The 19,178-nt window shown below is 43.2% G+C and overlaps 7 protein-coding genes across 9 annotated transcripts; 2 read left to right on the plus strand and 5 right to left on the minus strand.

Annotated features, from left to right (window-relative positions):
* Window positions 1-3: 3 nt before the first annotated feature.
* Window positions 4-1,790, minus strand: BCIN_09g02240 (hypothetical protein). The gene is made up of 3 exons (XM_001554523.2): window positions 1,279-1,790; window positions 763-1,216; window positions 4-710 (listed from the first exon to the last, which is right to left on the minus strand). Exons 1-3 carry the CDS (start codon window positions 1,333-1,335, stop codon window positions 184-186), a joined length of 1,038 nt encoding a protein of 345 aa, XP_001554573.1. The 5' UTR covers window positions 1,336-1,790; the 3' UTR covers window positions 4-183.
* A 129-nt stretch (window positions 1,791-1,919) lies between these two features.
* Window positions 1,920-4,036, minus strand: BCIN_09g02250 (hypothetical protein). Of its 2 annotated transcripts, XM_024694972.1 has the most exons (5): window positions 3,620-4,036; window positions 3,469-3,537; window positions 3,296-3,388; window positions 2,411-3,212; window positions 1,920-2,359 (listed from the first exon to the last, which is right to left on the minus strand). In XM_024694972.1, the coding sequence occupies exons 1-4, from the start codon at window positions 3,848-3,850 to the stop codon at window positions 2,514-2,516; spliced, it is 1,092 nt and encodes a 363-aa protein (XP_024550766.1). In that variant the 5' UTR covers window positions 3,851-4,036; the 3' UTR covers window positions 1,920-2,359; window positions 2,411-2,513. The 2 variants fall into 2 exon arrangements, with proteins under 2 accessions (XP_024550766.1, XP_024550765.1); XM_024694973.1 differs by having other exon boundaries at window positions 1,920-3,212.
* Window positions 4,037-5,875: 1,839 nt separating this feature from the next.
* BCIN_09g02260 (hypothetical protein) lies at window positions 5,876-8,260 on the plus strand. 2 transcript variants are annotated; one of them, XM_024694974.1, is made up of 6 exons: window positions 5,876-6,743; window positions 6,901-7,143; window positions 7,203-7,420; window positions 7,477-7,579; window positions 7,631-7,667; window positions 7,822-8,260. In XM_024694974.1, exons 1-6 carry the CDS (start codon window positions 6,476-6,478, stop codon window positions 7,913-7,915), a joined length of 963 nt encoding a protein of 320 aa, XP_024550767.1. In that variant the 5' UTR covers window positions 5,876-6,475; the 3' UTR covers window positions 7,916-8,260. The 2 variants fall into 2 exon arrangements, with proteins under 2 accessions (XP_024550767.1, XP_001554571.1); XM_001554521.2 differs by having other exon boundaries at window positions 7,631-8,260.
* A 1,934-nt stretch (window positions 8,261-10,194) lies between these two features.
* BCIN_09g02270 (hypothetical protein) lies at window positions 10,195-11,844 on the minus strand. The gene is made up of 4 exons (XM_024694975.1): window positions 11,758-11,844; window positions 11,438-11,688; window positions 10,963-11,364; window positions 10,195-10,909 (listed from the first exon to the last, which is right to left on the minus strand). The coding sequence occupies exons 3-4, from the start codon at window positions 11,198-11,200 to the stop codon at window positions 10,560-10,562; spliced, it is 588 nt and encodes a 195-aa protein (XP_024550768.1). The 5' UTR covers window positions 11,201-11,364; window positions 11,438-11,688; window positions 11,758-11,844; the 3' UTR covers window positions 10,195-10,559.
* A 598-nt stretch (window positions 11,845-12,442) lies between these two features.
* BCIN_09g02280 (hypothetical protein) lies at window positions 12,443-15,093 on the minus strand. Its single transcript, XM_024694976.1, has 2 exons — window positions 13,983-15,093; window positions 12,443-13,919 (listed from the first exon to the last, which is right to left on the minus strand). Exons 1-2 carry the CDS (start codon window positions 15,010-15,012, stop codon window positions 13,690-13,692), a joined length of 1,260 nt encoding a protein of 419 aa, XP_024550769.1. The 5' UTR covers window positions 15,013-15,093; the 3' UTR covers window positions 12,443-13,689.
* Window positions 15,094-15,298: 205 nt separating this feature from the next.
* Window positions 15,299-17,076, plus strand: BCIN_09g02290 (hypothetical protein). Its single transcript, XM_024694977.1, has 4 exons — window positions 15,299-15,645; window positions 15,692-15,719; window positions 15,770-16,172; window positions 16,227-17,076. Exons 1-4 carry the CDS (start codon window positions 15,488-15,490, stop codon window positions 16,736-16,738), a joined length of 1,101 nt encoding a protein of 366 aa, XP_024550770.1. The 5' UTR covers window positions 15,299-15,487; the 3' UTR covers window positions 16,739-17,076.
* Window positions 17,077-17,463: 387 nt separating this feature from the next.
* On the minus strand, window positions 17,464-19,003 carry BCIN_09g02300 (hypothetical protein). The gene is made up of 2 exons (XM_001554516.2): window positions 18,537-19,003; window positions 17,464-18,432 (listed from the first exon to the last, which is right to left on the minus strand). The coding sequence occupies exons 1-2, from the start codon at window positions 18,831-18,833 to the stop codon at window positions 17,716-17,718; spliced, it is 1,014 nt and encodes a 337-aa protein (XP_001554566.1). The 5' UTR covers window positions 18,834-19,003; the 3' UTR covers window positions 17,464-17,715.
* Window positions 19,004-19,178: the final 175 nt, after the last annotated feature.

Raw genomic sequence — 19,178 nt, forward strand, 5'->3', positions numbered from 1 at the left:
ATTTCAGTCATTACAATTCCAGATATTTCAACTTTAGCTTGAATGAAAACATCGCTATTGGACATCTCGGAAACATGCAAAGTATATACTTTTATATGAATGTTGAGATTCGAGAGCCGTTATTAAACAAAAGATACTACAAACAAATCAAGGCGTGAATGTGTTCGGAGTAAATTTGCGGCCCTAGATTTGAAATTGCAAGTTCTGGCTCTTCCCTTGTTCCTCTCCACTCCGCAACAACTTTTCCAGGATTTCCAGGTCAGCAAGGGCTTCTTGAGGAGATTGCCTAGAATTAGGCTTTCCGTCTACAATACTCTGAGCCCAAGCAGCAACTTCCTGCTTCACGCCACTACCCTCTTCTGTAAACTCAACCTCTGTAAAGTTCTTTTCGCTTTCTTCACCCTTGCGCACAATGACTTTGCTTCTGATAACAGAAACACTACCATGCTCACAAGCGACTGTATATTCAGGGCCAGAAAGAGTGGTACCGAAGGAGACACTAAATGTGCCTGATATTCCCGACTTCGTGAGCCATATCGAATTGATCGTATCAACAGGGGGTAAATGCTCCCGAAGAAGTGTGCTAAATGCCACGACAGCTGTTGGCTTTGCTTCCTCGCCCAAGAGCAATCTGCCGGCCGCTGTGAAATGAACACCTCCATCGAGTAAAAAGCCGCCTTGATAATCTGGCTTCTTGCGCCACTCAGTCTCTGTTGAACCTGTTAGTCCTTACAATGGCATTTTTAAAATGAAGACGCATACCAAAGTATTTCATTCCTGGCTTGACGCTGCCAAAAACTTGAATTCGAAAGCCCAGGACTCTTCCTAACTTCTCTATTTCCTTCCTTGCATGGATGAACGAATCCAAGAATCGAAAATTCTCAGCTACGCTCCATGTAGCTCCACCCTTCACTTTATCACCATTGTAATATTCTAGCAAGCGTTGTGCCTTCTCCAGGTCTCCTGCAATTGGCTTCTCTGACAATACATGCTTGCCCGCTGCGAGAGCTGCTTCAATGAATTCGGGCTGAGCGAGAATTGGGAGGGCGATTATGACGGCGTGAACATCGGTGCGAAGAAGGAGGTCGTAGTATGTGTTTCCAACACCCGAATCATCGGAATAGAGAGGAACATCGACGTTCAGTGATTGTGCGGATTTGAGAGAACGGGAGTAAATAGCTTTGAGGGACAAATGAGGGGTAGCTTGGACAGCTGGCTGAAGCGCGAGATTAGTTAGCTGTAACCTTAAGACATTGACTGGACTGAGTAAGCTCATACCAGATGCTCAGTCTGAGCAAAAATGCCGGACCCAATGATAGCAACGCCGATTGACATGTTGTGTGTATGTTTTGTGTAGAGAAATACCGATATCTGAACGTTTTTTGTGTTGGTGATGTTATGATTCACGTCATTGCGGAGGGCTTTGTGCCAAGCAAGCAGGGAATGATCAGTTGATGATAAAACATCAAGCAGAACATAACTTCAATGGATGACTTCATCCGCATTCCTTTTTTGCCTGAACATTGAAGAGTTAGAACCAGCAGCTGTATGGGACGCCATATTAATACAACGGCTCGAGAACGATTAGTAGTAGCGAAGATGATTGAAGATGCAACCAGATCATCAGCCCCTCACTACCTAATAATCAGGGGGTGTTTACAGGCTCTCCTGCCCCATAGTTCGATGATCACAACACCAAAAATAACTCGGCTTGATAACTACTCCCTCCTAGAATCCAAGATAAATTGAATTATCATTTCGCCACTGCTTCAATCTCATATCAAATTATCAATCAGAATCGATCGGTATATACACAGAGAATCATACAACTCTAGATTTGGTATTTTGACTGTTGGCTTGGAATAGTATTCGAGAGCTAAAATAGCACATGTACCAGCAAAGGTGTAAACCCCTCAGAATGATGATGTTTCAAGTTATTATACTCGAAGATACCTGTCTAAGTAGATAAATATCAGGCTGTCAACACAATCTGAAAGTCGAGTGTCCTTAGAGATACCAAAGGCCCTCAATATTAACATTGCTATTGACCTAGCCTGTCTAGATGCTACTTGTTACCTCTACCACTTATCAATTGGCACTCCATTCATTCCGTCTGCAGTCAACCAAGTTTCTCATCCGTTCGACTACCTAGCCACTCACGCTAATCCAATTATCCATCCGGCCATCCAAATATCATCATATTCAGTATCATAACCGTCAAAAGAAGAAGAAGAGGGCATCCATCATATAATTCAAAGATCAGAACTCCAACCCAAACACCAGTATAGTGTCTTCCATTGCAGTTCTCCCGCTAGGCGAGCTAATACTGGCCAAACTCTGCGAGAGTTCCTGCAGATTCCTAACTTTATTAGCTCTCCTGTCAGAATGGTACACTACAGATGAATCTTACCAGAATGCGCATCAACTTAACAGCCACCCATACCGCAATTCTATGATGCAGCTAAACAAAGATTTTGCATAATATGCACGAGACGATCTCCACACGTCTGGGTTTACTCAGTCCTAAATTGCGCCTGGAGATCACCAATCTTTTGTCTGCGAGTGGCGGTGATGTCTTTAATTTCGCTTATACTTCCGTAGATACAGGAAATGAACACTCTTTCGGCGACAAGATCTGGTTCCGAATGGACAGGACTGTCTTCTTGACCCCAGGAAAAGCGAATGATTTGACCACGAGGGATTTCGAGAGGTTTTTCTGCCGCAAGCGCGTTGGCCGTCTCCTTTCTCTTTCCGACGTGTCGTTTCATTGCCTGTGTGACCACCTCTGTTTCTTCAAGAACGAGAGTTATAGGTCCCGCCAAAGTAGTCGCATACCTGCAATGCAAGGCGTGAGCTGTGTCGGTACATTCTATCATGCGACCGTCTCTGTGCCAGCGAGGGATAACGAATTCTTCTGACTTCCGCGTCATTCTTACCACAAACCATACAGCTTCGGGATTGACATGACAGCCACTCTTAGAGTCTTGGATAGTGAGTGCAAGGAACTTGGCAAGTGTTTTCTCCACAGACCATTTAAAAACCCTGCTGTTGTCAGATATAAACTTTGTAGCTTCCGCTGCAATAACTTCTGGGGAAGTGATTCCGTAATAATGGTAATGCTGGCCTTCGCAGAGAACGTCCCTGATTCTTGGTGTTTTAAGAAGGGGGGTGAGTGTAGCGAAATTGGCAGGGCGCGCGACTTGACTTTCGTTCTATATATATTTACTGTCAGTAAAGGTGAGATTTTAAAGCATGCATCACACCAGGCAATTCTGGAACTCTATTGAAAACTCACATCAGACTCTGAGTCTTTTTTAGCACTTCCAACAGGCTGAATCAATAGTGCGCCGACGTCAAGTAGCGGAGGAGAGAGGGTTTGAAGCTCTTTCTATATCTTAAGGTCAGCAAAAGTGATTTTTACCTTATCGTTATTACGCCAATTGATTAATTCCCTTTCCAAGAACGAACCTTGAGTTTGATGGGTTCAATCAAGCGCGTGAGAAAGTCTAGTTGGAGACAGGATGACGCATATTCTTGCTGTACGTACATTAGGATCAGCAATTATTATTACCATGCTAGCAGTGCGCCAATTGATTGGAGTGATCTCTGATAAACTTACCTCTGTTGAGAGAATTTCCTTCTTGTCTGTCGCCTTTGCTTGGTGTATATCTTCATGTGGAGATATGGCACTGGCAAAATTAGTCGCGGTAGGGTCCTCAGAAACCATTACCATTGCAAGAGATGTGGGTTGTAATGTGATAGGCAAGGAAGAGCAAGATGTAGTAGATTCTTTTTGATTGAGAATTTGATTCTTTCTCAAATGAAGACAGGGGATGTCAAAAAAAGCCATTAGGATTGTTGTTGTTGTTGAATTGTGTTGGCTTTCTCTCAGTTGTTTGTCAAGCAAAGTTGTTTAGAGAACAAAAGATACCCCAGGTTCAACCAAATAAACAAGTGTTAAAAAAAGCATGATTTGAATTTAACTGCTTAGTCGGCATAACGACTAAGCAGGTGAGAAAGTTGATGGGGCATGCTCGGAGTTGTTCACCATCACTGGGTGGTATCATTTAGTTATATGTAGTAAGCCATGTTGCTATGCTATGTAGTCATCATATGCTATGTTGCTAGCTAGGAAGTTCAGAGGATAAGAGCAGATGCGAATTCTAAGTCTGGGGATCAAATTACATATATATGCATGGGGGGAAGATGCACTGAAGTGGTGTGGTTGTGGTTTCAATGGCACTTTCGTTTCAGACGTTCTTCACTGTTGATTCCACTTTGGCACTTCGGCATTTACTATTAATACTAAGTGAGGGTCCACGCCATCTTAGCCCCTTTCACATCTGCTTTCCCTTCAAATTCACCTCCCGCTTACTTCAGGTGCTCTAAATTCTTTTGGGGGGGGAGAGGTGGAACGGGGACTAATTCTTCCAATAATGACTTTGAGATCTAAACTTGAATCGAAGTAGGAGATGAAAGCAACGGTCCTCAAAGGTGGTTAAGGTAATTGAAAGTTATATGACATTTGGTCATCCCATAAGTAAATAAGCGAGTCAGTCTCAAATGGCTTTCATTATCTTTCTTCTACGTTTCTACCAAACTATTTATCGCCACACTGGGATACTGGTAAAAATAATATACTAGGCTCAATATCATCTTTTTTTCTTTGGTTTGCTCTCAGCTTTCTTTTGCTATAACATGCTATCACTTGCTTGTTGTTTTTTGTTGTTGTTGTCGCAGAATTATGAAGAAACGGAGGTGTTCCAATACCCAAGATACCAAAAAAAGATTGAAATGAAAACTCGAACATAGTATGGAGGGCAGAAGAAATAATAAACAGAGCAAAACAAGAAATAGAACAACAAACAGGCAAGTACAGAGCTCAGAAGATCTCATCCAAATGAGTGTAAAACGGTCAAAATTTAGAAATTATAGTCACTTGGACAGCTTGGAGAGCATGGGGAGATGACTATTTGTATGATGTAGAATGGAACTGACACCACATAGACTGCTTGCAAGAAGCCTAACATACCAGAACAGTGCATGTTCCCAAGCATCGTATGATTTGAGGCTCTCTTGCGACAGGAATTATGAGATTGATAATTCATCTACTGAACCAAGCAAGGGTGAATTGACAGTTACAGCCGTCTCTTTGCTACTGTAATTACTAATATGTAGTTTACAACACATATTTCATCCTAGATGATCAAATGACAGAAAGCATGATTGTCTGGAGAGGAGGGAAGAGTGGAAGAGGAGAGGAGCGGCGGAAAGTTGCGATCGAAATCAAAGGGGAGAGGTGGCGTACATCGACTGTAGAAGTTCAATAGAACCCGCTTATTCTAATAGATTTCTTCCTGATAAGTATTTTTTCCTGATTTTGCATTAGATGGCTAGCTCGTTCAGGAGAAAGAAAGTCTGAATCTCCTACATTTCTGATTTTCCATTTCCTCTCTTGACATTCTTACTCTCTGCAGGATTTGCATATTGTCCGCGAACCTCGAGCTTTGAAATGAAGCATGGAGGGTACAAACCAGATATGGCTAAGCAAATTCAGAGTCGATGTCGATGCTACTACGATGTCAGATGACATCTCCGAACGGAAAATATGGTGACTTTCATAAGTCCCTGAACTTCATCGTTTGAGGCACGGAGTGACAGTTCAAGTCATCGCAACTATCGGCTCTTACAGAATGATTGTTGGGCGTCGAATCAATTTAAGAATTATATATGATGTTTTTGGACCTTCAAATAAAGCATAATTACCCTTGTACCAACCACGCAAACTTAGAGTTCAATCTTATGTAAGCGAGTCGGAACGTGAGGCGAACCCGAGATCTTATGTGTTCCCTTCACTGCATCACATGCGAACCTTGGTTTATGAGGTCGGTCATCACTGCGTTTGTGAAGAAATTGCAAGCTTAAATGGCTGGCTGACTTGGGACTTTATCCTGGAATTGGGTAACATATCGGGACGATTTGAGACGTCGATCTTTGGACAAGACCTACATAACCTTATGCGATGCAACATATAAAAGGATCTGGTTCCTTGAAATAAGCACTAACCCCGCACCGGCAGATGGTACATGTTGTATCCCAGGACCTTACCACGGGCAAGCTGTAAAGCCCACGATTTGTCAATCCAATGCCGACTTGCATCAGAGGATGAAGTTCCGTTGTCAGAACTCTTTTCTGGGTAGCCGTCACCACCTTACTCATTATTCTATTGCATGGTATCTTCAAGGTGTGTGTTAACAGACAAAGTCTGTACGACACACACTGTGTGTTTGGTCGAGCTGACTCGGCCCGATGATCTACCAAAGGAAACTACAAACCATCCACGACCAATGTGGGGGATCATATGTGAACGTGTGCTACATTGAACATCGATAGCATCAATGTTATAAAGGTGGTGGATTTCTCTCCAGTTTTGATCTGCATACTTCTCTCAACAAGCAAGGATAATCTCCACAAGATGCGTCTCATATTTTTGTACATCGGGATGTGCGTATCAGTCACCGTTGCACAAGTCTGTAATGGTTATGCCGAGCTCTGTGATCGTAAATGGTCAGAAATATCCCAAATAGGGACACACGATAGCGCGTTCGTGGGAGATTTACCAGCACAAAACCAGAATCTCGATGTCACAGCTCAACTAGATGCCGGTGTTCGATTTCTTCAAGCCCAGACGCATTACTTTCTCAATACCTTGACGCTGTGTCATACTTCATGCTTCTTGCTAGGTCAGTTCTGGATACAATTTCATTTCTCCATCTTAGCCCCTTGCTTTCAATTCCTTTAGATAGGATATCTTTGGATTTTAACTGCGCTCTTAACTTTGTACCGTCTTCCTAAGGCTTTTCTTGAGAAATGATTATTAAAATGTCATTTTGGATGCAGATGCTGGGCCAGCTGTCCATTATCTAGCGGATATCAAGAAATGGCTTGATGCGAATCCGAATGAAGTTGTAACCTTACTACTTACGAATGGAGATTATATTCCTGTCGGAAATTTCAGTGCAGCGATGGAAGTTTCTGGTCTGGCAAAATATGCATATACACCACCGCATCAGTTAGCCATAAATGAATGGCCCACACTTCAGGAAATGATCACGGCTGGAGATAGACTTGTTATGTTCCTCGGTGAGTAGTCACCCTTATCCTTTTCTTTACAATTGAAAACTTACTTTACAACAATGTAGACTACGATGCAGATACGAATGTAGCTCCATATGTTCTACCCGAGTTTTCTTACTTCTTTGAAACTGCGTATGATGTAACGACTCCTACATTCCCAACATGTACACTCGATCGTCCGCCAGGATCGAATGGAGATGGACTTTTGCCGCTGATAAACCATTACTTGGATATTGACGTCTTCGGTATTCTTATGCCAAATAGACTAGAGGCTAAAAAAACGGTAAGGAACAATCTTTTGCAAGCTACCACGATGACCAATTATTGACTTGAATTTAGAATGCGGCAACTGGCGTAGGCAGTATCGGAGCCCAAGCCGATCTCTGTACCTCAACTTGGGGCCGAGTACCACGAGTAATGCTCCTGGATTTTTTCGACGTTGGTAAGATGCCTCATCCATTTACATAAAATCTGAATACTAACACAAGCCTAGGCAATGCATTAGAAGCACAAAACACATTGAATGGCTTGTAAGAAGGAATTTTAAATGCATCTCATGTTTATTAAAAGTAGTATAGGAACGAGAGCCAGAATCATGAGTCTCAGTCGTTGAAATACTGCCATGCTTCTTGATCATATGACTAAAACGTGCAGGCAAACATGTTATTAACTCGCTCCGTATAGGCCAGCAAAAAATTCCGCCGGTTCGAACTACATACTTCCTTCTAAGTATACGGTACTTTCCCTCGCTATCGGCGCGATCTCATTCTTATGTTGATGGCACTTTTATTTTTGTTGGAGTTTCGAGGATTGCATTGCCGGTCGATCGAGGAACGATTGAAAGTCTTTGGGCTAGAGCAAGGGGGGTCATAGAAGGAGCGTTGGAGTTGAGGTTCGCTTTATTTCTAAGTCGACATATTACGAGTTTTTGAAGAGAGTGGTTATCAGTCCAGAATTTTGGCAGCGCAGGTTAGATTCAGACATCTGTTTTGTACACTTTACGACTATCATTGTTTGGATATCCAGGGACATAGAAGGTTAGAATAAGCGTCAAGTTTTAGATGCCGCAATTGATACCATTGTAGATAATTTAGTTGAACTTGAATATATACCATCATCTCCATCTCTAGATCAATACGACACGCCTTCTAAGTTTATTCATGCTTTGCTTTCCAATAAGAAACTTGGCTCCGAGAACCCAATCTGTGGGCAACAATGGGTTCATGTGATCGAGCTATTCCTCAGAGTCAATACGTGTAGTACGGAAGAGATTAACCTTCAATTATGATCAAGAAGAAAACAGGTACAGATGAATGAGTGTTCATAAAAAAAAGGGAGATGTTCTAGCGAGAAGCGAACGAAGGGCTCCTCCAGACATTAAAAATATCTATCTCTGTAGTCTAGCTCCTTTTGACGGACTTTCTAATCTTTACTTTGTGTTGATTGACTGTAGAACTCTTCCATCTTCCCATTCGACCTCACTTGTAAGTAGAGGGGTTTAAGAATACAATTTCTACCCTCCGTAAAAACAGCAAAATGCCTCTGCCAGAAAACCTCTCACCCATGACTTTACGCGGGGTTTAGCATTTACCGTACATACACATTTGAATTTAACACGATGAGACCGAAGAATTCTCAAATCTTGTGTATTTGCTTGACTCTCGAACTTTGACATAATAAGATGTAGAATACACAGCAGAAGGGAAGAACGATGCTAGCGAGTAATTTGAGGGAGTGATGTTATCATGACTACTATTTGAGAAAAATATTTTGCTAAAGATACACCAGAAAGAATCCAATATATCCGCATATACATCACTGCAAACTTACAAGCGAAAGAATCACAATACGAAAATTGCGTACTGATTGTCTACTAGAGCAACATTGGTTTTTGAGGCGCGAAGCTCCCGGTGAAAAGTGTGTTGAAAAGCTAAACAGATGAAAGGTCGATGAATTGTATCAAGGGAGAAGAAGAAACAAAAAATTGCAATTCATTAGAAGCCACGAACGAGAATCAATCATGCAATACAAGTAGCTGCTGTCTAATCGGATGCGTCAATGACATTAATTGAATATATCGAGAGAGAAAATGAACAATAGTTGAACAAGAGGCGAGAACATAATCTCTCTAACCAGCTTTGAATATTTTTTTCTTCAGATTCTCCACAACTTCTCTCCTGGGTCTTGCGCGGTAATCAAAAAGTGAAAAAAAAACAAAGCAAAACAATATTTATCTCTGATTTCCCATACAAAAAAATCGCATAGTGATTGTGCATTTCAACATGGATATACGAATCCTGGCCTACAAACCCAGGATCCAGGAACGCGTTCACAAATCCCAATGCCGGATATATGGAGAACATCACACACACACACACACACACACACACACGCAATAGAAGTTTTCCTCCATCATTCTCCAAGTAAATTATTCTGCAATTGATAGAGAAAAAATTAGCTAGCTAGCCTTCAGCTCTATGCAAAGATTTGCCCCTCTCCCTCTCCCTCTCCCTCTCCTCAATCCCCGGAACATCTTCGGTATTCCACCCCACGTCAACATACACCTACGGAACACAACTTCCAACCCAGCCAGCCTAAATAACTCTCACTCTAAAATTCACAGCTCCATCACACCCCATTACTCCTCCTACCTACCCATCCAGCACTCCAAGCAAAACCCCTATTCCTTATTCCGAGTTCCCAACCCTTATTTCCCATCCCATGGTCATCTGCAGGTACCACCGTACCACTCTTTCCCCTCCCTTTCCTGCACCCAGCATCCGAGTCATGGACACTCCCAATGCACTCAAAAAAACCCGTGTGCTATGTTCCTCGTCGACAGCCCACGGTCCCAGCGTTCCTGTACTAACGATACTAGCGATACTAAACGACATAGACTTAAAGTATCGATCCCTCTAGCTCAAGCACCAACCGATTAGTTTCCGCTTGGCACAGTCTCGATTTACTTTTTTGGAAAGTAACTTCCCATGTCAAGTTGGGAAGTACCGATGGTGAAGGGTAGGTACCCTTAAGGATCTACATTAGGATTTTCAAGCTTGCGAGATTTTTTGACGTGATGTAATTTGAGTTCATTTGACAGTTATGAATTGATTGATTGTATTTGATTTTGTTTGATTTGATTTTATTCAGATTGATAGCATTATGTCTAAGCTAATTATTGCTGAAGCGATTGAACAGCAATAATGCGTTATTCATTAGAATAATAATTTTGATAATAAGTCCAGCAACCTTGCCTTTTCCTCTTCCCTTTTTCCCCGTCAAGCAAAGTTGTGTAAAGAATCGAAAGACATTATTTATCTCGATAAAATCCATAACCCCTATCTCTCATCTCAATGATCCCATTCCAGTCTAATTACATATATAATTTTGCCTTATCATGATGTCCCATACGAGCTGACTGTTTACAAAGCGAAAGCGGCCAAGAATCCAGCACCAACAATCGCTCCGGCAGCATTGACTCTGTTTCCTGCTGCAGTAGAAACTGTAGCGGCAGCAGAAGAAGAAGCAGAGGTAGCAGAAGAGCCAGCGCCGGAAGCAGCAGATGAGGCGGATGATAGAATTGAAGATGCGGTTGAAGAAGCCCCACTGGCAATAGAGCTACCGATTGAGGAAATGTTGCTGACTGCAGATGAAGAGGCTGAATCGCTTGCAGATGAAGATGATGCTTGGGTGGAAGAGGCGGCGGCCGAGGAGCCTGATGAACCGGCAGCTGCTTGAAGAACACAGATTTCGGTAGTGATTTTTTGAGTGCCTGTTGAATTTGTTAGAATGTGCTACAATCATGTGGAAGATTTGAAAACTTACTCAAAGTATCAGCGGCAGAACATCCAGCTGCGATACATGGAGTGGCAGCCTTAGTGATAGCATCTTTGGCATCACCACATTGGCATGCAAAATCGGTAATACTGCATCCAGCACCACTGGAAGCTGTTGACAAGCAGGCAAGGGCACAAGATGGAAGTTGTGCCACTTCACTAGCGACAGTCTGGGAGTAAGCCACTGAGGCAAGAAGAGCAGAAATGGCAGCGTATGTGAATTGCATGTTTGCGTTGACGATTGCTCGTGAAACGAAAATTGTGTTGTTGAAGTAAAGTGGTATAGAGAGAAAGACTGAAGTTTTTTTTATGTGCGATGTAACTTTGTTGTTGAATCAAAAGAGAAGGGGACAAGCTTTATCTTATAGGTTCAACGAGGGTATGGAATTACCTGCAGATGGTTACCTTTTAGTGTTGTAGTCCGAGCGGGGTTCTGTGCACAAATGGAATCGATGAGCACTTACTCGGGAACCAATAATCTGAGTGATTTTATTGATCTTCCTCGGCCTCAATACAGAAAAGAGGTCTATCACCGTTGATACGTCCGGTGGCGGAAAGCTATTCCCTGCAGCAGAATTTGCCTTGACTAAGAAGAAGTAAGTAGCAAGTAGCTCGAGAGTAGTAAGTTATAAATTGCAGATTGTAACGTGCAAAGCCAGCTAGCCTTTAAACGGCATCTGGTAGCGTGAGTAGATCTTTTTAGACAGACATCGAACTGCACGCGATTGATCAGAATTTGACTATTAAACGAACCGAGTCAATAGCGATGTATTTGCCTACCTACCTAGTAATTGCAACTTTGCATCTTCTTGGGTAGACATGGCTGTTCTATTTTCCTTCCAGCCTTTCGTTTACTAATTTCAATTACTTCAATGTATCGACAATTGTGTAAATGTGTGCTCCAATCACCGAAAAATACTACCCCAATTATTACCCCGGACGGGCTCGAACCCCAGAAAAAGGAATTACGGTAAAAGGGAACTAGGTTCTCATATCAGAGATAACATCATAAGCCAGCAGATCATCCGAAAGAGATAAAATGATCCTTGACCAATAAAGCAAGCGTGACTGATTAACCCTTGCTTTCCGATAAAAACATTGTCCTTATTGATCGTTGAATTGCGAGTCATCTTCAGCTGCCCCAATCAGAACTTGTCTAAATGGCTTGTTCAACTGCAAAAAGAACAATCCATCAGGGATTTCTCGCACGTACCTGGGTCTGACAAGGAATCAAATGCAGATGCATTGCACATGAAATATTCTGCATGCCGAGGTGGACATACATACTTATCAGCCTTGCTTGAAAACGTTAGAATTTGGATAAATCGCTGCACGAGATTGGTGCGTTGTTGAAATTGATGCACGAGGGGAAATGAAAGTAACCACGGGAAAAGAATATACTCGCAAAAGAAAGATATTTCCTTGGAAACAACCCTGGGCCAGAGAGATAGTCGAGATGATTGATATACTGAAGTCGAAAAACAAATCCTGTGAATCACGAAAAGATTCCGAGGTGCAGTTGAGCAGGTGGAAGTATCGACGTTTGAGAATCCCGATGGAAGAAAACTCTAAGTGACAAGTGAGACATGTACAAATCGTCTTATTGACGTTTGACTGCGGGGTAAGGGAAACGATATCCACCAAGACCTCCACTAAAGCTTCGTGTCTGTCTTCACAGCGATGTACGGCGTAGAGGAGAGAGAAAAGACGTTACTTTATTTTGACAACATGCGCACTGAGGGAATTGCTTCTTGTCAGGGATCATCTTCGGAGTAGATTCCAATCTCAGTAATGTGGATACTGAAAGGATTTGTATACGAACTATCTCATGCGTGACTTATTTGACTCCAATAATGGAAGGAAGGTCCGAAGAATCCACACGGCCACAAACCGAAATACTTCTTCGCCCAGAGCTCCATCGTTCCCGGTAACACTCTCTTGGTCTGGACGAGCCTGTTCCCACGCCAATTCTCCGAAAATGCATCTCGACCCTGAGCACGACAATAAATGGGGACGTCAAGGAACAGGTCATGCTCCTCCATCAATGTTAAAGTACAGACTTTTTCGTGTAAGATTTGAAAAGCAAGTATCTACTTTGAGCGGTCCTTAATCTCGCCTCACTCATATCGACTACTCCACTGAGCCTGGCAAAGTTTTCTGCCGTCAACTCCTCTCCTCTTCCTCCGTCATGAAAATCGGATCCCTTAAATAGCTTCCAGACAATTTGTAACCACATTGCGTCGACACGCACATCAGGAATCGTTGCCCATGGGGACCAGATGACTGCAGGTCTATTGAATGCGTCGTGGGCAAATGATACGAGAAGCTGGAGTGACTTGTTGCCATCCAGCCAATGCGGTATATGTGAAAATAGAAGGGAGAAGGCAATGATGGAGAAAGTACGGTCGACAAAGCGACACGAGCGAAGCGAAGATGTAGGAAGATAGCTGAGTATTTGCCTGAGCAGTTCCGGCGCCATGCTGTCCATCTTCAATGGTATGAGTAGAACAGGAGGTTGGAAGAATCTGGGTGGAAATTGCAAGCTGCCATTACCTTTTGAATACGGACATCGCATAAAGGCACCTTGATGGGAAGCAAATGAGGCCAACACTAATAAAGCAAATGAAACCAAGCTCAGTGTACTATAGATCCAATCATTTTTTCTTGCGTCGAAGAGCTGTTTTCCAACTACCCATCAAGGTCTGTAAAATCAAGGCTAGGATTGAGGTCGCAGTAAACCTTCAGCTTCTTGTTGTTCTTCTTCCCACCATTCCTTGAACGTTGCCAATCTTTTGGTTCTCTCTTCCGCCATTCGTTTGCCTGGAGCTGTCTTCATCATTCCTCCTAGTTTCTCCAGTTTGTCTTCGAAATGCTGAATGGTCTCTCCCATGTTCCTTGCACCCTTTGCTCCGCCGAATGTGAATGTTCTTCCAATTCCGATCGCGCCTGCAGTAAACCAAAAAGTTAGCTTCATCTTCTTATCGATCACTTTTTAGGGTGCAGCCTTACCAATAGCATCGAGCCGGTCAGCGTCTTGGACTACAGCCAGCTCTGGGTACTTCTCGATCATGCCCCTCACTGATGCCAAATCCTTTATCTCACTCGAATACGAAACGCCTAGGACGATTCTCTGTACTTTTACGGCCAGTGTTTCTTCGGCCCCAAAACTCAATAGTGTTGAGAGCACCAAAGTATTTGAATCCTGTCCAGGTAAGAGATACTTCTTGTCGCCTACATCATGCAACAGCGCCGCCAACGTGACAACTTGTAAATCTAATTCTGGGCCTCCTGTCCTCTCTGCCTTAAGCTCCTTGTAGATCCTATGCGCCAGCCCAACAACGCGTCGAATGTGGTTGAAGTCGTGAGATCCGTCATATGCGCTCATATATTTTTCGACAAAAGCCGTGACTTGCGCAATGAGACCAACATTTTGTGCCATCTTTGGTTTGGTATTGTTTGGTTTCGGTGTAATTGTGGAAGGGTGTTGAGACGATGGAGTGTTGACAACTGCGGGGCCTTCTGAGTGTTCGCGAAATTCAGAATAACGAGACCTTCGTCGCATACCGAGCTTCTGTCGTAAGCGCCCCAAATTCGATCTTTTTATTTCGAACCCTTCGGAAATCAAAGCTTGAGTAATTTGGTCGTCATTGAGATTTGAATTATAATGATGGGTCAAACGATCTTGGAGAGCTTGAGGGATGGGCCCACGATTTCTTTTGCGAATATTCCATGCTGCCAAACTTCGAGAGACTTTACGTTCAGAGACATCTAAGCCTAATTCTCGATTGAGCCTTCTTGTAATGTCAATGATGGGAGTATTCTCGTCCGCGAAAAGTTTGACTATAAGATCTTTATATGGTTCCAAGCTCACGCCAGGAGGACGGCCAGGTTTTCGAGATGTGGAACCGGTTTCTGGGGTGTCATCGTGTTGTTCTAGAAGTTCTTCGGGATCTGGAGCTGGAGGCATAATGAGAAGGAAGGGTTGATTATTGAATTCTGACGACAAGGCCTTATGAAAATCAAACCTATTTTGGCACATGGTGTGATGATTATTTTCCGGTCACCGTATTGTATCTATCACGGAATATTCGAAACTTCACCATACGATGCAATACACACCCTCAATATGCCTACATAAAGTGCAAGCAAGATGAATGCTGTCATCGTTGCTGCTTCATATGAAATACAGCATGCTTTCAACAATTTATCCGCAGCTTTCCAAGGCGCACATTGGTTGCAAAACCAAAGGTTCCTTGATATGTTCCAACTGTTAAGGATTTGCCATCTGCTATCTGCTATCTGAAATCACTCAAACTACTAATCTTGACTGTCATCGGCTTTTGCTGAGTATGATGTCGTTCTCAGATTTGCCTCGGGATGAAGGGTGCTACTAGGTACTTCCCCGCCCCCGCTCTGTCAACAAGGCCACAAACTGGGAAGCTTGGGATGTGGAACGTCGACTTGAGATCTTTCTTCGCTCGCAAAGAGTTCAAGATCATAATACGTACTTGAAAATGTCAGACATTCAATCAAAAGCCAACAGCCGGCTCACTCAAGTCACCGATTTCTTTACCGGTAACAGGACTGCCACGACTATTCCATTCGACCCTAATTTCACCAAGTTTCCCAATAGAAAGGATGTTCCGCGAAGAGAGGATGCTCCTGAAGGAGCGTAAGTAGCATGTACGGTTTCTAAAAGCTCAACTAACGTCTGAAAGTGCGTGGGTTTGGGGAACTGATGACTACGTACGTAATCCTGGCATCATACTTTTCAATATCGTTAAATAGTTGTATAGATAGGAAGATTGAATCTTCTCACACCTGCTCGAGTTGCTGCCGCGTCCAATGAAATCCAAAGTGGGGAGATCGTTCCATTGAACCTCCCTTTGAACGTACCAGAAATACCAGCTTTCGCCCGAGAACCATTCGAGCATAGCATTAAAGAGCTAGCTCCTGGTTTGGCTTATGATGATATATACTCATTGAACACGCAATCAGGTACACAATGGGATGGTTTCAGGCATATTGCACACATGCCCACAGGCAAATTTTACAATGGGACTACAGGGAAGGATATAACTGGAGCTGAGAAGGACGATAACAAATGCGGAATTCATCATTGGGCTGAGCATGGGATAGCTGGTCGCGGCGTCTTGATTGACTACTGGGCTTATGCGAAGGAGAATGGAATTGTCTATGGCAAGTGACAACCATCAAGTTTGTATCGTTTCGTTGTCTGACACAGATATGTAGATCCATTTGACTATCACACTATATCCTATGCTGAATTGCAAGCGGCCGGGAAGGCCCAAGGTATCGATATCCGCCCTGCTTCTCAAGGCGGAAATATTCAAATCGGAGATTTGCTCTTCATCCGTTCGGGCTTCGTATCTACATACCATACCAAATCACCAGAAGCACGAAACGCCGCTGCTCTCAGACCACACGGAATCGGACCCGATGATGGTCAGAGGTGGGCCGGTCTCAAGCAAGATGAGGATATGCTTGATTGGTTACATGATTGTTACTTTTCGGCTGTAGCGGGTGATGCGCCTGCTTTTGAAGCTTGGCCATCTCAAGAGCATTACATGTTGCATGAATATATACTCGCCATGTGGGGTATGCCCCTAGGAGAAATGTTTGACTTGGAGAAGTTGGCGAAGACGTGTAGAGAGAAAGGAAGGTGGAATTTTTTCGTTACTAGTGCTCCAAATCACTGTCAGGGAGGTGTATCCAGCCATGGGAATGCAATTGCTATATTCTGAGATTCTGCGCAAGTGTATATCTTCGTCATTCTTTTGGGGGGAGCTATTCATCATCACATTGTCATAATTTGCTCAATATGTAGTTTTATTCTTTAAACATATTCACCCTATCCTTTATCTCTTGCATTTGAATCGGATCAAAATTATCAAATCCAATAGCTTTTCCATCTCAATATCCCAAAGAAAATAATCACTCATCCTCATCCACGCACATCAATTGACTTCTATCTCTCACACGTCTCGAAAATCCGAATCCAACTCTACGAGCACGTATATCCAGATCATCATGACCCACGAACGCCACCTCCACACATGCAATTTTAGCCATCTAAATCCTATTTTCTTTTCTTTGATGAGGCGGGTGCTACATATTTCGCTAATAACAGAACACTAGAATTCACCATGTGCGGAAATCGGCGACGAGAAATCATGGGCTTAGAATAATAGAGGGTGCTACATATCTTCGTATCGTTTGGAGTATCGTCCTCTTTCATCTTCATCTTCTTACATAAACTTTTAGGTCAACCCTAGGCTCAGATAGAAAGACTTCTTTCGAAAAGATTGAGCATGTCCAGAGATTACAGACTACTCCAGCGTACCCACGAATGCGATAACGATATGGGTACAAGATGAAACATTCATGAATGAGAATGGAGCAATAAATAACTATTAATAATCCGTGGCGAAACCCCGTCGTCATCTGCGCTCGTATGGTCACCACGTGTTGCGTGCGGGATACCTATGAATTGTGAACAGACATCGTTTATTCATCGGTGAAGATACGCGACTGTGGTTAAGACATACTTTCCCCATAGAATAAGAATTGAACACCAGCGAACTAAAAGAAAGACAAAACTGCAGAACACTGTATTTGTATATGAATCTGTGCTAATCAATCTCTATTTCCAAACTGCTTGCTTCCCAACATCTCAATCCACATTTTTCGAAAACAAAAAAAAACCTCCCCTAAAAAGAATTCACTCCTCATTCGACTCCGTCTCATCCTCACTCCTCTCCTTCATTTCCTGATTCCATGTATTTCCCTTCCCCCTCCCCCCCTTCTTCCCCTTACTACCCTTTCCCCTCAACCCAACCGGCACCTCCTTCCTCACTACTCCATTCTCAAACAAGACCCCGATATCTGCTCTTCTCGCAACAACCTTCTTCCACACACTTTTGCGAATCATACCTCCGTCATCTCCCTCGCTTAATATTCCGCCATTACCGTTTTTGTACCATTTGATCTTGGGATGAGACTCAAGAGTTGATTTGAGAGAGATGTAAATGGATATATCGGCATCATCTTTGCTGGTGGATGAAGATGTTCGAGTCTCGGTACCATCAGATGAGATGAAGATACTAGAGAATGCCAGATGAGCTTGCCCGCCTGCTTTTTTGATACCCCCAGAAGCGAGAATGAGAGGGTAGTTTGCGTAGGAGGTTTCGTAAACGACGAGATCCGGTAGATCTGCGGTCGCGGCGGTCAGAAGTTGAAGGGAAATTGAGGATAGATTGGTTGAGGTGGTGGTTGTGGGAGTAAAAGAAGTGTTGAGACGAATGAGGTAGTTGAATGGAGATTCTGACTCGATCTCAGATGAGGAAATTGATTTTATGGTGAACCGAGATTTTGCAGGAGACTGAATGATGTTGTGAAGTTCTGAAAGACCGAGATCAAGAAAGTTAAGGTCTTCGAGCTATGAAGCTGTCAGATGATTCGATCCTTGGAAAATGAGGTATTTGTTGGACAAGCAGATTCAGACACCACTAAAGGTCTAAAATTCAAGCCATTTGTACTTACCACTTTTTCACATTTGAACCAGCCCTCAGAATCAGGGACAGGCTTCTCTGAGTCATCTTCCTGTTCCTGGTCTTGTTCTCCTGAACGCTTGAGAAGCTTGGTAAGGGCTCGAGTGACAGTCGAGTCGCGCTCTGCAATAATGCTGTAGCCTCTCTGACGAGTCTTCTTGTTGTTGGAGATACTTCCTCCATGTTTACCTCTACCATGTCTAGATTGATTGTTGGAGATGGGAGAGGGAGCCATGATCTCTCTATCAAGAGACATGGCTGAAAGTGGTTGCATGACAGCAGCTGCCATTGTGCTGTTTTGAACGAAAGACTGTAAATAGAATTGGTATATGTAAGAATTATAGACACTGGCAAAAACGAAAAGCTGAGGGAATGGTGATACAGCTTTTTCAGATAAGGAAACACAAGGAGATATAAGAGATGGAGACTCGTAGTCACACAGCTTACATGTCCTCAACCAGGAAATATCATTATTATCATGCCGTATTGATTTGCCAAGCACACAACGTTTCAGTCGCGGGCCATCGGGCCATGGCATCTATCCTCTATATCATTTGTAACGAGTTATTTACGTTATATGGCGGGGGCGGGGCTTGCAACAATCCAAAAACTGATTGAAAGGAGCAATCGCGGG

This window comes from Botrytis cinerea, chromosome 9 (genome assembly GCF_000143535.2).
Source record: "Botrytis cinerea B05.10 chromosome 9, complete sequence".
Taxonomy (NCBI): Eukaryota; Fungi; Ascomycota; class Leotiomycetes; order Helotiales; family Sclerotiniaceae; genus Botrytis; species Botrytis cinerea.

What these genes read in the sequence shown, in the direction of transcription:
- BCIN_09g02240 (XM_001554523.2), bottom strand. Translation starts at nt 1,335, where the DNA reads ATGTCAATCGGCGTTGCTATCATTGGGTCCGGCATTTTTGCTCAGACT. An exon ending in TTGCTCAGACTGAGCATCTG is followed by an intron (nt 1,217 to 1,278) that starts GTATGAGCTTAC and finishes CTCGCGCTTCAG; the next exon opens with CCAGCTGTCCAAGCTACCCC. An exon ending in GCCAGGAATGAAATACTTTG is followed by an intron (nt 711 to 762) that starts GTATGCGTCTTC and finishes CAGGTTCAACAG; the next exon opens with AGACTGAGTGGCGCAAGAAG.
- BCIN_09g02250 (XM_024694972.1), bottom strand. Translation starts at nt 3,850, where the DNA reads ATGGCTTTTTTTGACATCCCCTGTCTTCATTTGAGAAAGAATCAAATT. An exon ending in TTGAACCCATCAAACTCAAG is followed by an intron (nt 3,389 to 3,468) that starts GTTCGTTCTTGG and finishes CTTAAGATATAG; the next exon opens with AAAGAGCTTCAAACCCTCTC. An exon ending in AAAAAGACTCAGAGTCTGAT is followed by an intron (nt 3,213 to 3,295) that starts GTGAGTTTTCAA and finishes AAATATATATAG; the next exon opens with AACGAAAGTCAAGTCGCGCG.
- BCIN_09g02260 (XM_024694974.1), top strand. Translation starts at nt 6,476, where the DNA reads ATGCGTCTCATATTTTTGTACATCGGGATGTGCGTATCAGTCACCGTT. An exon ending in CCTGGATTTTTTCGACGTTG is followed by an intron (nt 7,580 to 7,630) that starts GTAAGATGCCTC and finishes ACACAAGCCTAG; the next exon opens with GCAATGCATTAGAAGCACAA. An exon ending in CAAAACACATTGAATGGCTT is followed by an intron (nt 7,668 to 7,821) that starts GTAAGAAGGAAT and finishes CGCTCCGTATAG; the next exon opens with GCCAGCAAAAAATTCCGCCG.
- BCIN_09g02270 (XM_024694975.1), bottom strand. Translation starts at nt 11,200, where the DNA reads ATGCAATTCACATACGCTGCCATTTCTGCTCTTCTTGCCTCAGTGGCT. An exon ending in TTCTGCCGCTGATACTTTGA is followed by an intron (nt 10,910 to 10,962) that starts GTAAGTTTTCAA and finishes CAAATTCAACAG; the next exon opens with GCACTCAAAAAATCACTACC.
- BCIN_09g02280 (XM_024694976.1), bottom strand. Translation starts at nt 15,012, where the DNA reads ATGTGCCAAAATAGGTTTGATTTTCATAAGGCCTTGTCGTCAGAATTC. An exon ending in TGACCGGCTCGATGCTATTG is followed by an intron (nt 13,920 to 13,982) that starts GTAAGGCTGCAC and finishes GGTTTACTGCAG; the next exon opens with GCGCGATCGGAATTGGAAGA.
- BCIN_09g02290 (XM_024694977.1), top strand. Translation starts at nt 15,488, where the DNA reads ATGTCAGACATTCAATCAAAAGCCAACAGCCGGCTCACTCAAGTCACC. An exon ending in TTTGGGGAACTGATGACTAC is followed by an intron (nt 15,720 to 15,769) that starts GTACGTAATCCT and finishes ATAGTTGTATAG; the next exon opens with ATAGGAAGATTGAATCTTCT. An exon ending in GGAGAATGGAATTGTCTATG is followed by an intron (nt 16,173 to 16,226) that starts GCAAGTGACAAC and finishes ACAGATATGTAG; the next exon opens with ATCCATTTGACTATCACACT.
- BCIN_09g02300 (XM_001554516.2), bottom strand. Translation starts at nt 18,833, where the DNA reads ATGGCAGCTGCTGTCATGCAACCACTTTCAGCCATGTCTCTTGATAGA. An exon ending in GGTTCAAATGTGAAAAAGTG is followed by an intron (nt 18,433 to 18,536) that starts GTAAGTACAAAT and finishes ACAGCTTCATAG; the next exon opens with CTCGAAGACCTTAACTTTCT.